The sequence below is a fragment of the Papio anubis genome, chromosome 8 (genome assembly GCF_008728515.1).
Source record: "Papio anubis isolate 15944 chromosome 8, Panubis1.0, whole genome shotgun sequence".
NCBI classification, from domain to species: Eukaryota; Metazoa; Chordata; class Mammalia; order Primates; family Cercopithecidae; genus Papio; species Papio anubis.
In genome coordinates this window covers 25,461,587-25,480,086 of record NC_044983.1, presented here as the reverse complement: position 1 = coordinate 25,480,086, position 18,500 = coordinate 25,461,587, and the positions used below count along the sequence as shown (strand labels likewise).

Below are 18,500 nucleotides of genomic sequence, written 5' to 3'. Positions count from 1 at the left end.
GAGATCTTGGAGGGACCTAGGACCAGACAGAAAACAACAATGGCCACTCATGTTGATGCTGTGCTTTGTTCTGCACCTGGTGCTGGGCTTGGCTCTGCATATGCATTCTGTCGGGGAAGTCTGAGATGCTCAAAACAGCTCCTGAGAGCCGGTTATTAAGTTTTCAGAAGTTTTGTGAGCAAGTAGGTATCCTATTGGTAGCTTGAAACAGGCCAAGTATGTGGGTGGTATTTACACCATAGAAACTGGCAGGTGCCATAAAAATGAATGAAATAACGGCATTTGCAGCAACCTGGATGGAGTTGGAGACCATTATTCTAAGTGAAGTAACTTCAGAATGGAAAACCAACATTGTATGTTCTCACTCATAAGTGGGAGCTAACCATGATGATGCAAAGGCATAAGAATGATACAACGGACTTTGGGGACTCAGGGGAAAGGGTGAGAGAGGAGTGAGGGATAAAAGACTACACACTGGGTACAGTGTACACTGCTTGGGTGATGGGTGCACCAACATCTCAGAAATCACCACTAAAGAAATTGTTCATGTAACCAACACCACCCGTTCCCCCCAAAAACCCATTGAAATAAGTAAGTAAATAAACAAACAAACAAATAGGCAAGTGCTACACATAATGGAATTTTTCTTTGGAGAGTCAATTTAGCAGCCAATGATATCATCTGGTTCCTACAATAACCCTATAAAGTAGGTGTTATTATTATGATTCCCATAATAATTTTATAGCAGAGGAAACAGCTTCATGCAAGTAAATGAGGTCCCCCAGGGCTATCAGATTAGTGAATGGCAGAGCCGGATTAGTGGACAACAGACTGCAGAGCTGTGTAGTAAGCACTGCAGGATTCATCTTGGACCTGCTCTTGCTGCTTCACTAGTCAGGTCTCCTGGGCCACCAGAAAAGTCCAAGAGGAGTTGGGAGCACATGGGGCAGTTTAGCCAGTGCTTAAATACTGAGAGAGAAGCGGGGTTGGAGCCGCTGACCATAGACCAAGGACCTTCTTTAAGAGAAGCTTCCTAGCCTGGGCCCTCCATAATCTGGGCTTTGTCTTTCCATCTCCCTAGGACAGAATGGTTCATGCTTGGCATTTAAGGTGCAATGGGAGCCTCAGGGCAAGAAGATAAAGTACTTTTTACCTGTTGGTAAAAATAAAGCAGCGTGGTCCTGTCCTCCTTCAGGCTCTCCATGAAGTCTTCCGGCAAGTAGCGGATTTGAAGGTCATACCTGCAACAGGACATTCAGGCTCTGGTTGACACAGAGAAGCTGGTGTCTGAAGAAAGGAGTAAGACCCCAAGGGCAGAAGCAAGTCCATCCCCCAGTGCAAAAGGAAGGGCTGCCCATGGGTCTCGTGGCCACCCATTCAGGGCTGGTTTTGCTCTTTCCCTCCTCCGTGGTTGGGCAGGGGACCATAAACGGGGAGGTGACTGGCAGGTGGTCAGAGCTAGCCCTGACTCTCCACCTTTCTCCTTCATGGCAGCTGTTTCTCTTAGGTTCATAGGCTAGCCCTGGACCTGGGCTTTCCATCCGCCCCACCCTTCTGTCTCTCTTCTACCCTAGCACTGTCAGCATCCTGTTTAGGGTTATCTTTAGGTGTCTGCTCTGGGATGGGGATAGTCTATGAAGCCCAGGTTAGGTCTTGGAAAATACACGCATTTGATACTGGAGGAAGACTAAGCCTAGAATGCCACTCAGGTTTTGCTAGAAGTTTCTGAGGCAGGGGAATGCTCTAAGGGAGGAACTCCCAGGGCCTCCCCACCCTAAATTCCTCTCCTCCCCACTTTCAGAGCCCAGGAGTCCACTCCTACCTCCACTCGGCTTCCACGTGCAGACACTCATACTTGTCCTGCACCTCACCCACCGTCATCTGCGGGTGCAGCCAGTGGATCTCATCGGACTTCATGTGCTTCAACCTCAGCCCATAGCACTCAGCCAGCTGGATGTTGGGCCCAATCCGTCCGCTCAGCAGGATGGAGGTGATAATCTCCTGCAGAAGAGAAGAGAGAGGCTCGACTCAGGGGTGCCCTCCTTTGGGCTCCCACAATTCTCACACAGACCTGAAAAGCGTGATTCTCTAGGGTGGGATTCTGTCTTCATGTTCAATTTGTCTCTCATTCTCTAGCACTTAGGGGAAGATTTGTACACAATGGGCTCTAGCTGATAAATTGACAAATGGGTGAAATGAGGCAGAGATAGACGAACTGAGAGAGCAGTGAAGGAGAAAATGCAGAGAGGCAACGAATACCAGAAATTTGCTTCTGCACCTCATTACAATCTAACCAATTAATAATTACCAATTAGTAATTACCAAAATTACCAATTACCAATTAATAATAGCATCCACCATGTGAACAGCATCTTCTGAGTGGCTTGCAATTCAGCCAGTATCACTGAGTTCCTATAACAGGCACTGCTAGGCCCTTTGTAGACATGATTTCATTGAATCCACACAACACAGGGCAGCAGGTGTTACCATCCCCGTGTGGCTGATGGAGAAACTAATATAGGTCCCACAATCCACGGAATTAAACTAGGATTTGGAATCCTGGGACACTAGAATCTGAGGATTTCTTCTAGGCCAAGCTGATTCATGGAGTGGTGAGGCTGGACAAGATAAGGACAAGATTCACTTGGAAGGATTAAGTGCCACAATCCCCACATGAGCAGGGACACAAGAAATGAGTGCTGGCAAGAAACCGGTGCCCTCTTGTTCCTGCTTTCTTGTTAACCGGAGGTTAATAGACTGCCTATCTCCCAGCCTGATGCCACAGCTTCCTGGCTTAGAGCCAGATATGGATTAACAGGTGGGCCAACTGGGCAGCTGCCTGGAAGTCCATCTGTAAGGCCCTGCCTAGTTCTGAAATCACTTTGGTGCCATTTTTTTTTTTCTTGAGATAGAGTCTTGCTCTGTCACCCAGGCTGGAGTGCAGTGATGCGATCTCGGCTCACTGCAACCTCCGCCTCCCAGGTTCAAGCCATTCTCCTGCCTCATCCTCCTGAGTAGCTGGGACTACAGGTATGCACCACCATGCCTGGATAATTTTTTTTTTTTTTTTTTTTTTGAGACGGAGTCTTGCTCTGTTGCCCAGGCTGGAGTGCAGTGGCCGGATCTCAGCTCACTGCAAGCTCTACCTCCCGGGTTCACGCCATTCTCCTGCCTCAGCCTTCCGAGTAGCTGGGACTAGAGGCGCCCGCCACCTCGCCCGGCTAGTTTTTTGTATTTTTTAGTAGAGACGGGGTTTCACCGTGTTAGCCAGGATGGTCTCGATCTCCTGACCTCGTGATCCGCCCGTCTCAGCCTCCCAAAGTGCTGGAATTACAGGCTTGAGCCACCGCGCCCGGCCCTTGAGCCACGGCGCCTGGCCGATAATTTTTGTATTTTTAGTAGAGATGAGGTTTTATCATGTTGGTCAGGCTGGTCTCAAACTTCTGACCTCAAGTGATCTGCCCACCTTGGCCTCCCAAAGTGCTGGGATTCCAGGCATGAGCCACCACACCTGGACTTTGGTGCCATTTTAACTCAAGTTTCTCATGTAGTTCCACATATTGTTAGTGAATTGAACTCACTCCTGACAGAGCTGAGAGTCCTATGGGATATAAATTTAAAAACCTGAAGTACTGACCTATCTCTGTTGGATATGTCTGCAATGTGCATGCCACCAAGCCTACATCAGCCTAAAGACTGAATAATGCATAATAGGTTGCTGTCAGACCAAAAAGAGGAGGAACACTTGATTAGATTTTACATTTTCTTAACATGCCTCCCAAGACAGTTTCTAATTTGGTAAATCAACTATAATCAGTTCCTTAATTGGAATGAAAAGGAGGCATATTATATTTCTCAGAAGGAAATAAATTTATTTCTCTCTCCACTAGGAAAATGTCATGCTAATATTTAGATAATCCTGGTTTGAAGGAATGCCCAGTTATTTGCTTGCCTGGGCACCCATGTGTCTCGGGCCAGCTGCCTCTTGCTAGCCCTTCTGGACTCCAGGGAGGGAGTTGTGAAACTAGAAGACCCTCAGCCTGAAAAATCCCTTCCCCTTTAGGAAAGAAAATACCCGTCACAGAGGGTGATGACTGCTCTGTGAGATAGATGGGGAAACGGAGACACAGAATGCACTTGTGAACAGTTGTAACTAACCAGTGCAGGAATCAGAATTGAGGCCCTGGAGGGGATGAAGACTGGGATCAGTGGCACTCCTACAGTGAGAGGGACATCTGGTTGGGGGAGGAGTGCCAGCCCGTGAAGTCAACCATTTTGTCATCCTCTCTACCCATTTCTCCTGTCCCTGACCTTCTGCCCTGCTCTGTCCACTGTCATCCTGAATAATGCATTACTAAGAGCCCCCACGTCACTCCCAAGTCCCTCCTGGAGCCCCCACCTCTGGTGCTTTTGAACTTATAGTCCTCTCCTGCTCCAGCTGAAACCTACTTGGCTAATATCTAATTTCCTCAGGGCTAGAACCCCTGTGCAGTTGATGATCAAAAATCTCAAACATATACAAAGTAAACAGAAGAGTATAATAAACCCCCACGTACGCATCACCCAGCCTCAACAATTACCAACCTTCTGCCTTCTTGCTTCATCGATATCACCACTCACTCCCCAACTGTGACTCAATTATTACTTGTTTACAGTTCTTATTTAAATGTAAAATTTATATATATTAAAATGCATAAATTGTAGCTATACAATTTTGACACATGAATATAACTGTGTAACCCACATACCAATTAAGGTATAGAACTTTCCAGATCCCCAGAAAACTCCCCCATATCCCTTCGCAGTCCACCCTCATGGCCCACTCCCTCCCACCTCTCCAGGCAACCTTACCCTAGCCCCACCACTTTCAATTGGTTTCGCCTGTTCTAGAACATCATATACATGAAATCATTTAGCATACAATTTTTTTTGTGTCTTTTTCCACTCAGCATAATGTCTGAGATCCATCATGTTGTTGCATATATCAGAAATTCATTCCTATTTATTGATCGGTAATGTTCTGCTCTGTAAATGAATCACAATATGTTGATTCAGTCCTCTGCTTCTGGACACCTGGACTATTTCTAATTTTTGGCTATTGTGAATTAAACTACTATGACCATTAATGTACAAGTATTTTTGTGAATACACGTTGTCATTTCCTGTGGATAAATGCTGAGAAGAGGAATTACTGGATCAAAGATAGATGTATGTCTGACTTGATAAGCAGCTGTCAGGATTATTCCATTTTATATTTCTCCTGTGTCATGAGACTTCTGTTACACCACATCTTCACTAACATTTGGTGGTGTCAGTCTTTTTAATATTAGCCATCTCAGTGGGTGCGTGGTGTCTCATTGTGCTTTTAATTTGCATCTCTCTGATGACTAATGATACTGAACATATTTTCATGTGTTTATAGGCCATTCATATACCTTCCTTTGGGAAGTGGTTGTTTGAATCTTTTCCCCATTTGTTCTGTTGTGTTCTCATTTGTAGGAGAGTTGTAGGAGACTTTTATACATTCTAGATAAAAGTATTTTGTACGATGTATTTTATGAATATTTTTTCCAGGTCTGTAGTGTGCTTATTCTGCATTGCCTAATCTATGTCTTCTGACAGCATCTAACTTGTCAAAATTTTCTTTCATGGTTAGTGCTTTCTGAATCCTAAGGAATCTTTGCCTGCCTCCAGGCCATGAAGATATTCTATGTTTTCTTTTATAAGCTTCATAGTTTTAATTTTTAGTTTTGTGATCTATCGTGAATTTTTGTATATGGTATTCATTTTCAAAAATATAGATCTATGGTTGTTCAGCATTGGTTGTTGACTTTCCTTTCCCAAATGAATTGCTTTTGTCAAAAATCATTTGGCCATCCAGGTTTATTTCTGAACTCTCATTTCTTTTCTATTGATCTTTGTCTATACTGTACCAATATCAACCACACTGTCTGCATTACTGTAGCTTTACATGAGATCTTGAAGTCAAGTAGGGTTAAGTCTTCTGCTGTTCCCCATCCCCTAGATTATTGGGCTAGGTCTTTGCATGTCCACATAAATGTTAGAATCAGCTGGCCACTTTCTTTTTAAAAGGTCTGCTGCATTATGAGTGGGACTGTGTTAAATCTATAGCTTAATGGGAGAGAATTGGCATTTCTTTTAATGTTGAAATTTTTATAGAGTTTGGGTCATGCTATGTTGACCAGGCTGGACTTGAACCCTTGCACCTCAAGTGATCCTCCCACCTTGGCTTCGCAAAGTGTTGGGATTATAGGCATGAGCCACTGCACCTGGCCAGAATTGGCATCTTAACAGCATTGATGCCTGTAATACATGAACATGGTATATCTCTCTATTTATTTAGGTCTTCTTTATTTTCTTTTAGTAATGTTTTATTGTTTTCAACACATATATATTGTGCAGGTCTTTTGTTAAATTCATTTCTAAGTAGTTTGTAAATTTCAAATTTATAAATTTTAGAAATTTGCTTCTATAAATTATTTTTAAAAATTAATGTTTTATTTTGGGGCTTACTGTCTCCATGATTTTCTGCTAATCTTCTTGCTGCTCTGCCAATCCCAAATTGTATCCTCTGACCCTTTAAGCTAGTAAGGCTGCAGATTTTTGCCCCTGGAGCCCTCTTCCAGACTGGAAAGCTCTCTCAGGCAAAAAGCAATAAACTTGCAGATCTCATTCATCACAGTTTAGCTCTCAAGAGTAGGTTTCCTTTTAGTTTGTGCTTGCTATGGGCACTCACCAATGCCTGCAGAGAGTTCACTTTTATATTTCGTCCAGATTTCCTCATTGTTATCTGGAGAAAGATGAGTTTAGCCAAGCTATCCCATCATTTTTGAAATCTTTGTGCTATTTTATTAACAAATCTGTGTTCTCTGCAAATGGGAGAGGGTTGGGGATCAGAGAGCTCCTTTTAAGTCATGGATAACTGAAATGCAGACTAGCAATAGCCAGGAGCACAAGCCCTGGTGCCAGGCTGCAGCAGTGCCCCATCTACCCACCACCATCACCCAGCTGGATATGCTTGGATATATATTAAAGTTCTCTGGATTTGGTTTTCTCATCTAGAATATGGACAAAATAATAGTACCAATTTGGAATGCTTTTGTGAGGATTAAATTAGATAAAACTCTATAGAACGGTCCTTGGGCCAAGGTAAATACTCAAAAAACAAACAAACAAACAAAAAATAGCCCCCAAAACGACAAAATATTAGCCTTATTTTGACACAGCAATCTCCTACACAGGCTGGTGCTCTGTAAACCAGACTGGGAAAACAAAGCAAAATTCATCCTATTTTTCTCTCTCTCTACCTTTCTATCCTCTTTTTCCTTCCTTTGGAGGTGGTGGCAGGATTGGGGGTCAAAGGCCAAGAGAGATGATTGGAGTGATTAGGAGATTGTAAGCAAACAGGGGGAGTAAGCAAAGAACCAAACAGGGGGAGGGAGCAAAGAAGTAACCAAACAGGGGGAGTGAGCAAAGAACTAAATGTATTGAGGATAATGGGAGACTCTTAAGGAGATGGGGAGCCTAGAGAGTCTAGCCAACCTATCTCATCACTTTTGAAATCTTTGGAGGTGAGGGATTGGAATTGGAAGTACTGGTGTGACTCATGGTTTTATAGATAGAAAGAGATACACACACACACACACACACACACACAGACACAGAGAGAGAGAGAGAGAGAGAGAGAGAGAGAGAGAGAGACTGAGCTTCATTTATAGAAAGGACTTAGAAGCAGTGACAGCCCATAGTGATTGCACACCCAGCACCAAGTTGCAGTTTTCAAATATCCTTCTCCTTTTAAAGAATCCAAAGCTCCTTGTAGAAATGGCTGATTCCAGGGCCAGGGGCAAAAGGACAAGATGAGCCTGGAATGTTATTTTGTGTCATATGAAAACAAAGTGTTTAGAGAAAATTGGGGACTCATAACAACAAATCAGGATCAGCCTGAAGGAACTCACATGGGGCACATCTAGGATAACTTAAGTATTAAAATATATGATAGGAATGAGTTACATCCTGCCAAAAAAAAAAAAAAAAAAAAAAAGAATCTAAGACAGATAAATAATTGGGGAAGAAGAAAATACTCTTCCATGTGTAGAATGCCAAGTAATAAATGTAGAAGAAGGATGGAAATAGAAAGTCACCATTTGGCCACAAACTTAGTGTTGGTTGATTCAGGCAGGATTCATCAATGGGTGATGAAGCTGGAGGGTGGAGGTTTGATGATGAATAGGATATTGACATGGTCTCAGTGCTTTCAGTCACAGAATGTACTAATCAAATGCACACACACAAAAAAAACCTGGCAGACACAAACAACCAGATCATCACGGTTTACATCCCGAGTGGTGGAACAGGTAAGCACAGTGGGCTTCCTGCCTCGATGCACCAAGAAGAGAGCAGCAAGGTTGCTTAGATCTTCCTGCCATGAGTCTGTGGCCTGATCTAGTCATGAGACCAGAGACCCAGGATAAGGAGCCTCCTCAGGGACCTATAGAACAAAAGGACTGTACTCTTTTGGATTAAGAAACTCTCCCAGATTGGAGGAGACTAAAGGGATATGACAGCTGAGTGCAATGTGCGCTCCTGGATCAGACAGGAAAAACAGACACTGCTGGGACAGTTGGTAAAATCTGGATGGCATCTATGGTGTGGATGGTAGTGTTATAGCAATGCTGACTTCCTGATTTAGATGCACGCAGCATATCTTCTGTAGGAGCGTGTCCCTGTTTGGGGAGATAAACCCTGGAGCATTCTGGTGATGGGGCAGCACTGCTGCAAGTTGCTCTCAAACAGTTCAGAAAAAAGAATAACGATAATGGGCATATTTGTGTATGTGTATGCATGTATGTCTGCTTATGAAGAGATACAGCTGGTAATACAGAAAATGATAAATTTAAACCATTGAGGATTCTGGGAGAAAGCAATACGGGAGTCCTTAGCCCTGTTTTTTCCCAACTTCTTAAAAAGTTTGAAATAATTTCAAATTAAAAAGAGAGAAGAGACTCTGGTGAGGGAGATTCCCAGCCACATGAGAAGTAAAGGCACCATATCAAGGGGTTGAATAAGACTTGTATCAGGCCAGACATGGCCTTGCAGCTTCTCTCCCACCCATAGTTTCTAAGAGGTGTCAGACTGAATCCAGCTAATGGTTCTAGTGATGAAATTCTCCAGGACACTGCTTGCACAATTTTTTTTTCAGATTTCCTTCAAGAAGCAACCAATTTCTGTTGTAGACATGGTGGAGAAAAGTTTAAATCGAGGTCCTTGGGGTTGAAATTCATTAAGAGACTCTTTACCCAATGTATCTTCATAGGAAGACAGATTTCAGCTTCAGGTAAGGAAGACCTTGGGAGCTTTCTAAGCATGAAATGCACTATTTGGGAGGTGCCTGGTGCTGGGCAGATTCTTATCAGTGGTGCATTCTTTCCTGGTTGGGGGGGGGGGACCTGAAGTTCTTGGGAGAGAGGGAGCTTTATCAGATGGCACTTGCACCTGCCACCAATGTCACCACTGCTGGTTACTGATGGTGTATCATAAAGAATCTGATGAGTCTTTGTCCTTGGTTCTGCAGAGGAGGTGTTTAAACCCTTGGAATTTCCTAAGAGTTAGGATGGCCTTTGTATTTCACTGTAGGTTCCTCAGACCACACCTGGATCTACACTAATGAGGTGATTCATGGTGCGTCCCTGCTAGCCTCAGGATGGGGACTGCAGTGCTGGAAAGACCAACTGGGTAATTAGAGAGTTGAAGCTTTGAGCCACATGGTTCAGCCTGACCTCCAGGGAGGGAAGGGGAGCTGGATATTGAGTTCAATGATGTGGCCAATGATTCAATCAACCAACCAATCAATCAACCATGCCTGTATAATAAGGCCTAATAAATTCCCAGATACCAAAGCTCAGGTGAGCTTCCTGGTTGGTGACGAACATCTTGTTGGTTTGTCTGGAGGGCAAAGCCTTCTGAGGATATGAAACCTTCCTGGTGGGGGTCCCTCAGACCTGTCCTCTCTGTTTCTTCATTTGGCTGGCTCTAATTTATACGATAAAACTGTAAGGATAGCACTTTCCTGCATTCTGTGAGTTCTTTTAGGAAACCGTTGAAACTGCTGGGATAGTGGAAACCCCCAAATTTGTAGCCAGTTGATCAGAAGTGTGAATGGCCTGGGAATCCTGGAGCTTCCAACTGGGGTGTGAGGGGAGGGGGTCTTGTGGAGGATGCACCCTTAGCCTGTGAAGTCTGAGCTAACTCCAGAAGTGCATTGTGGCAGGACTGCATTGCAAAGTGTGCCAATCCTGTAGGCACACAGAGGCAAGGGGAAACAAGGTGTTTGACCATGAGTGACACAGAAAGAGCTCTAACTTTGGAGTCATACAAATAAGGGTGAGAACCCAACTTTGACATGTACTTCCAACAGGATGACAAGCTCCCTGAGCCACAGTCCTCTCCCTGTAGCCCTCCAGCCTCATCATGCCAAGCTGCAGAATGGCTTCTTCATTTAAACCATCAGCAACTGTCTATGACACACTCACTACGCAAAACAGAGCTAGGGGTTCTCGTGCACACACATAGACCCTTGCCCCAAGGAGCTTCTTACATTTTGTAGGTAGGAGGAAAGGTATGGTGTAAATGCAGCGGGGGTGGCCAGATTGGGGTAACAGAAGGGTCAGTGCTGAGATTTGAAATGTTCTCACCTGCACTGGCTCTTGCACAAGCACTGCCTTCCTCAGCCTGAATCCTCTTCTCTATTATTCTAATATGTACACAGCTTCTCAGCAAACAGTGGGGGCAGCAAGATCAGCACTCTACCCAGAGCTCCTCAACTGCTACCACTGAATCAATGCTTTCTCTATTAATAGATCACTTTAAAAAAATGACAGTATACAATGATTACTCACTAGATTGCCATATATGCCATGATTTTTAAAAACTGTCTTAATTTTATCAGTTGCTATTTAGGTAAGCCCAGGACTCTTTTTGCTACAGGAAGACCTTTGTGTCTTCCCACAGGAGGGCTTCCAGGCTCTCTGACTGCCCATGGCTCACAGCCTGGTTATTAAGAGTCTTTGAATGCTTTCTGGCAAACATTAAAATGTCTATAGCTTTTCCTCCTGCTTGGCTAACACTGATTTAGTTGCTTTATCAAATAGTGTAAAGACTTCAAACTACCTTTGTCTCTCTCCCTATTCTCTGGCCTTTCTTCCTGTAGGTCAGAAACAAAGAAGCAACGGGACCGGATGGCTTGTCTCTGCACTCTGGATAATCTACTTCCAAAAAGGAAAAGATGGTTGAAGGAATTAATTACTCAACTCACTTTCCTTCTCTTTTGTCAGTGCTCATCCATTTATAACTTTCTTCAGTGATCTCTATTGTCTCGCTATTTTCTCAGGCTCACCTATTTCTAATAAAATACCTCGCTTTTTTGGCTTTTTTCTTAATAAGCTTTTTAAACATGTTTGATGTCAGTGGCTGGGTTTTTGGAAACAATATGACAGCTGAGTCCTTTACTGTCCTCCACCAGGATTGCTCTCACTCAAAGAGTGGCCCTTGCCTAAGGTCACACCTTTCCTGGGGGACGTCCATATCCAGTGACTGGTCAACTCAAGGTCATAACACCTATGTCCTTTCATCCTGATTTGGGACAGCTCTTCTGGGCTCCAGGGCTCCATGTGGAATGGGCTGAGGCCTTTGCTCTGGCTGCATCCCAGCCCAACTTTTCCCTCTGCCCCGTCCTGCTTTCTTCCCGCCTACTAGCTATGTGCCTTGGGAGCTCCCATCAACATGCTTCCTCCAAGCAAGCCTACCACCCAGGTCTGCTTCCCAGGAACCTGACCTGGGACAGTGGCCTGCAAACTGCTTCCCCGGCTTAATTCAATTCACCCTCCTTACTCTTTTCAAAGTATTCTTTTTTGTTTGTTTTAGTAAGGTGACTATACTTAACATTTTAATAAATAAACTACACTTAAGCTTTTGTTGAAAAATGTCTCAGGCCAGGAGTGGTGACTCACACTTGTAATTCCAGCCCTTTGGAGGCCAAGGCAGGAGGATCACCTGAGGTCAGGAGTTCGAGACTAGCCTGGCCAACATGGTGAAACCCTGCCTCTACTAAAAATACAAAAATTAGCCTGGCATGGTGGTGCATGCCTATAATTCCAGCTACTTAGGAGGCTGAGGAAGGAGAACCACTTGAACCCGGGAGGTGGACGTTGCAGTGAGCCAAGATCGCACCACTGCACTTCAGCCTGGGCCACAAGAGCAAAACTTTGTATTAAAAATAAAAACAAGTCTTGCTTAAATTTTATTTAAGAAGGTGTCACTCTGAGGTTGAGGACAAAATCAATGCAGGTGATTCTGGTGGAAAGTCCCTCATTGGTTCCTCATTTTCTGTACAATCAGAGAAGACCCAAATTAATGAACACGAGGCATAAACCTCCCTTTGGGGTTTTTTTCCCACACGTTCTTTCCAGTCCCATCCCCTCTGAACCCACAGTGTGCTCTGTGCCTGGTCTCCAAAGTTGCTCTCTTTCTTCCCCCAACACAGCATGCTCTTGCTTTCCTCTGTGCCGAACACATTCAATTCTTCCTGCCTGGGGGACCCCTGGCTTCCCTCTCCCCCTTGTCCTCTCCTCCTGGTGAACTCCCAGTTATCCTTTCAGGCCCAGTGAGCACTATGATGGCCCCTGGGAAGCCTTCCCTGACTCCCCGTGATAAGGTTTTTGTTTCTTCCCCTGGATTCCAAAAACTTTACACGCCTATCTAGTAAGATACCATTATGGGTTGAACTGTGGCTCCCCAAAAAAGATATGTTGAAGTCTTAACCTCTAGTGCCTTAGCACGGGACTTTATAGGGTCTTTACAGACTCATCAAGTTAAAATGAGGTCATTCGAGTGGGCTGTAATCTAAAATGACTGGTGTCCTTATAAAAAGGGGGAAGTGTGAATGCAGACAGAGACGTGCACACAGGGAGATGATGTAAGATTTGAGTGATGCAGCTGCAGGCCAAGGAGTGTCAAAGACCACTGGCGAATCCCCATCCAGGGAGGGGCAAGGACGGGTTCCCCTATGGGCTTCAGAGGGAGCACGGTCCTGCTAACACCTTGATCTTGAATTTCTAGCCTCCAGAACTGTGAGACAATACCTTTCTGTGGTTTCACATCACTCTGTTTGTGGTGCTTTGTTGCAGCAGCCCTAGGAGACCAATACAGACATGGACCAATTAGAGCTAAAGCGACTCTCCATGTCTGACCTTGGGGTAGACAGACACAGACAGCTGTTTTACTTTTAACTGGTATATGGTTATGAGAATTTTAATAAATTTTACTACCTATCTGGACAGTGATTCCCCAGTGATATCCCCTGTGGGGGCCCAGGCTTTTGGCTTCCTAAAGGTTCACTGAAAAATCACTGAAATGAGGCAGATTGATTAAAAGGAGAAAAGGCATACAAATTTACTCAATATGCATACACAGGTCCCTTCAGAATGAAGACCCAAAAACAGAGGAGAAACTGTCCATTTTTATGCTTAGGTTTAGCAAACAATGGATAGTCATGTAGAAATATGATCGGAGGAGAAGGGTCTGATCTAATGTTAACAGGCTGAGTGGGGAAACCCAGACAGGCCTGTCTGTCTAGATTCTTCTTGGCCTCTCTGAGCCGTGTTCCTTCCTGCTGGGTGCAGGGCAAGCCCTCTCTGGAATCAAGGTCTTATGACCTATAGTCAAACAATGTAGGTCAGATAATTTCTTTATGGCCTGTTTCTACATGGAATATTTTTAGGTTTTATGGCTGGCTTTCTGTTAGGGAAAAGAGGTTCTGGTTTCTGTGACCCACCTCAGGAAGACAATCCTAGTCAATCCTAGTTTCTATGGCGCCTCGGGGGAGAGTGGGGCTGAGAGACAGGGAGCAGGAGAAAGTAACAGAAAAACTTTTGCTGCTGAGGCCTTCATTTGGGGGTATTGTTTTCTGAGCCCCAACAGTTCTCTCTCCTCAAAGAGACTATAGTAAAGATTTAAATGGATTTCCAGTTATTTTTAGATGACAGACTAATATATGTTGGAATGTGATGCTATACTGAGACTGGCTTCAAGGTCAGAACAACTGGCTGCCTTTATGTGGGTTACAGACACGTAAGAGCCTAGCACAATGGTAGGTGCAGAGCAGGTGCTCAAAAGATGGTAGCTAGCACTGTGATGGGCAACGGGGGAAGGATGAACACGGCTCAAGGGTCAAGTCAACCTGAGGAGATGATTAACCCAAGAAGTCTAGAATTAAGACATGAAGATGGGAGCCGGAAATGGAGTCTGGGGTCCTTGGGCCAGAGGCACCTCCCCTGACTAGGTGGGAACTGACGCCTGGGAAGACCCACCTCCTGGGAGCAACTGTACAGTAGTGGCTCTAAAGGCTTCCAAAGGCTGAGCCCTGTAGAGGGGTACAGGCAGTTGAAGGAAGCAATCCCTGAAGAAAGGGATCTGAGGCCCTTTGTGAGCTGGAACCAGCACCAGCAGCCGGTGGGTGAAGTGCAATCAAGGAGCCTCATAGGATGATCAGGTCATGACCACGCCTGATCCGGCCATGCCAGTGACCCAGGGTGAACAATGCAAAGAAAAACAACTTCCTTCTGCTTGGAGCAAGAGAATCATGAAGGATTTTATGTTCCCAGGGCAAGAGCTAGATAGCAGGCTCTTCCCTTGCACCTTCTGCTATGTGTGAAGACGGGAAGTAGATCTCTGAGAAGGTAGAAAAAAGGCTGAAAAGGTAACAAATGGCCTTTTCTTTAATCAACTTGAGTAGAATATAAGTGTCTCTGAAAAATAAAAATGTTCTGTTAAAAATGAGACCATTCGGTCAAAAATTCTGATTTACCCATAAACTGTAGAAAGGGCTCTTGACGCCACGCTGAGATTGAGGAGGGATGAGAAACAATAAAGATCAGTTGGGAGAATACCAGGTGGCTTTCGTAGATTTTTCCCCCTCAAAGCCCCCTACTAAAATATCTTTTAAAGCAGTTACTATACAGTTCTTTCGGGTGACCTGCAGTGTTTGCCTCAGAGCAGGAGGGGCAGGTGTCACTCCAACATGACAGGTAAAGTTTTATTTTTCGCGTGGGGTCTGGGTTCAGAGCATTCGTTGTACCGTAATGCTTCCTAATTCACATCAGTGAATTTCAGCAGGGTCCCACTGGCACTTGGGGCAGGAGGATTCTTTGTTGTATGGGACCGTTCACCCACGGCAAGAGCCCACCCACCAAATCCCAAGCCCCAGCCCCAATCATTGTGAGAATCATGACAATGTGCCAACTATAAAGGGCCCTACACATTTTCCAATGCTGACTTCCAGGAGGTGCGGAACGGTTCCCAGGGAGAAGTGCTGACTCACATATTCAGTGAGCCTCTATTTTCTTCTGCACATACCCCCTAATGACATAATAAAAGCTTTTAAAGGGACAAAGGGTCCACTCATTGCTATACATCTGGGTACACTGGTCTGTGTGTGCCTGAATGGGGGTACCAGCAACAGATACTATGATCTGAACTGATGGTCATAATGGGTCGAATGGTGGCCCCCAAAAGATATGTCCAGGTCCTAACCCCAGAATCTGTGAATGTGATCTCATCTGGAAAAAAAATGGGGGGCATTTGCAAAGCCTAGAGCCACCAAAAGCCTAGAGCCACCAAAAGCAGGGAGAGGCAGGGAGAGATCCTCCCCTAGAGCCTTCAGGAGAACGGAGTCCCTGCTGACACCTTGATTTGGGGACTTCTGGCCTCCAGAACTGTGAGAGAATCATTTCTATTGTAAGCCACCAGGTTTGTGATAATTTGCAAAGGCAGCCATAGAAAACCGATACACTGGTTATATACATTCTGAGTTCGCAACACATGTAAGGGATCATTCTAAAAAAAGTGATTGAAGAACAAAATAATACAAGTGAGCATAACTTAACACCCTGAAAGCATTCATTTTGAGATGATAAAAGTCTCTAACAAGGACATTCAGCAATGCAACTACCAGATTAAAAATAGAAACGAAAGCCCAGGCACCTGACTACCAATTTGTGGATGCAATGAATGTGAGCGTGGAGATCCACAGAGGCCCAGAACCTGCGTGTCTGCCTTGTGCTGGCCTCTGTAGGTGTCTGTGTGGGGGTGGGCCGGACTGCAGAGCACACACAGGAAACAGGGAGGGGGTGCAGAAGCAGGAGGTCCTTGTGAATATACCTTTTTAAATATCGTGGCACTGGGTTGTGGTTTCCTGGTTGAACCCTTTCCTCTTTTTCAGGGATTGTTTTCATGCATGGGAGACTAGCCTTGTGTGCTTCCATTTATTCTCTCTAGGGTAGTCTTTGTTTCAAAAATGGCAACTTAGCAGGACAAGTAACCTCCTCCTCCCTACCTCTTGCACTGAGACCTTGGGCCCTACTCTAGCAGCATCTGAAGGAGGGTGACAGATATTGTTCCAGATACAGAGAACCTGAGCCAATGGACTGTGGGCCAGAGACTGCTCTTCCAGGCACAGGGAACTGCCGGCCTGTGTCCCGGTCATCTTGAGCTGCTCTAACAAATCACCCTGACTGGGTGCCTTAAACAACAAGCATTTATGTCTAAATAGCTCTGGAGCTGGGAGTCTAAGATCAAGGTACAGCAGATTTGGTTCCTGGTGCGAGCTTCCTCATTTACAGAGGAAAGCCTTCTCCTTGTGTCCTCACATGGCTGAGAGACAGACAGACAGACAGACAGACAGAGAGAGAGAGAGAGAGAGAGGAACCTAGCCTCTTCCTCTCTTTTAAGGACACTAATCCCATTATAGGGCCCCCACTCTCATGACCTCACCTAAGCCCAATTACCTTCCAATACCCCTACCTTCAAATACCATTACATTGGGGGTTAGGGCATCAATATATGGATTTGGGGGTGAGGGGACATAAACATCCAGTCCATAACACCCTGTGCACCCTGTGTCTGGTTGAGTAACAATAGATTAAACTCAAAGCTAACTGGGATAAGTGTGTGATGGGTGTAGGGAGCGAAGGGCAAAGTCAATGGGTTCTGACATCTGCAGTCTGCCTCTGGGGATTTCTGGAAAGGAATGTGTGATCACTGAATGCACGCGGGAGGTGGTGAGGACAGGCGCGTGTAGACCAGGCTGCATTTGGAACTGGACAGCTCTCCTCATGCACCAGACAAGCAATGCCCAAGGACACCCCTGCAACCTGGAGCCCCTGCTGCGGGCGGGAGGGATGCATCCAGACTGGGTGGGAAGGGCACAGGATAGCTGCAGCCTCTGCCCTTCCTGGGGATGTGAATGTGAATTCTGAGTGGGGTGATACTTCAGGACAAAACAAGGATGAATCTTGAACCCAGGTTTCCAGCTTGGTAGAAACTGGCTGAGGGAGAAGGTTTTGGATGTAGGACCCCATCGGCACCTCTGAGCAACACCATACCCCAGATGAATATCTCTTCTTCTGCTTAATGCCTTCCTGGGTGAGAAAAGATGGTCTCGTGACAGGAAGAGATGAGCACATGAAGAGAGTGGATCAACTAGAGGAAGCTGGAGGGAGAAAACACCACGAGCCAGCCGGTCAGTGTGCCAGGCAGGGAGAGGAGAGAGCAGAGCCATGTCATTATCATGTCATTATCACCCATATCATGATACATTTGAGACTGGCAGGGGCACTGCAGATAGTCATCCCTGGACAATGTAAGGAAACTGGGGCTGAGACAAATCAGGACATATGACTTGAGAAGAAGAGAGAGCAGAGGGAAAGGAAGAAGAGACAGAGAGAGAGAGGAAGAAGAGACGTAGGAGGAAGAGGAGACAGAGAAGGAGAAGGAAAAAGAGGACGAGGACAAGAAGAAGAAAAGGAAGAAAGAAAGAAGGGAGAAAGAAGAAAAAAGAAAGAGAGAAGAAAGAAGAACAGAGAAGAAAGAAGAAAAAGAGAAGGAGGAGGAGCAGCAGCAGTGAGAGCCAAAGAGAGCCGCCCTGTGTGGGCACGTCTGGGTGCCGCTCTGCCAGTTCTTTTCAGAGTGTCATCTTACCCCTTTTCCCAGACAAGCAAATTAGCACGTTAGAGAAAAATATAATGATATGAGCCTCTGTTTGCTCCAGAAATTCAGAGTTCCTAAACAAACACAATTTCCTATAAATATCAAACAAAAAGGAAATAGAAAATCCAGAAGAGCAAAATCAATTTCTCATTGTTCTCTGCAACACCTGCCTAATTTCTTTTAGGTCCTAGGCACAGGGGCCAGCGCTTATTCACAAAGCTTTTTATAACATGGAGAAATCACCATGAAGCTACTACATCTGCAGGAAAAAGAAAAAAAAAGTAGAGAATAAAGACCAAAACATGAAATCAGCAAATATGCATGGAGTAACTATGTTTTGGAAATGTGTTGCCATGTGGATTGTGTCAGGGTGATTTGCGACTGCTTCCATTTGATCAGACACTGCTATGTGGGGGTGTCAGGATCTCAGGAGCGTT

The 18,500-nt window shown here is 45.1% G+C and overlaps 1 protein-coding gene across 6 annotated transcripts in view; it reads right to left on the bottom strand.

Moving 5' to 3' along the window:
- Positions 1 to 18,500, bottom strand: part of PTK2B (protein tyrosine kinase 2 beta) — a 135,588-nt gene that overhangs the window by 39,094 nt on the left and 77,994 nt on the right. For all 6 annotated transcript variants that reach the window (XM_003902579.4, XM_031669450.1, XM_003902580.4 and 3 more), the window contains exons 3-4: positions 1,823 to 2,001; positions 1,154 to 1,241 (exon numbers count right to left, since the gene is read on the bottom strand). In XM_003902579.4, the coding sequence (XP_003902628.1) occupies positions 1,154 to 1,241; positions 1,823 to 2,001 (267 nt within the window). The remainder of the gene's footprint in view (positions 1 to 1,153; positions 1,242 to 1,822; positions 2,002 to 18,500) is intronic.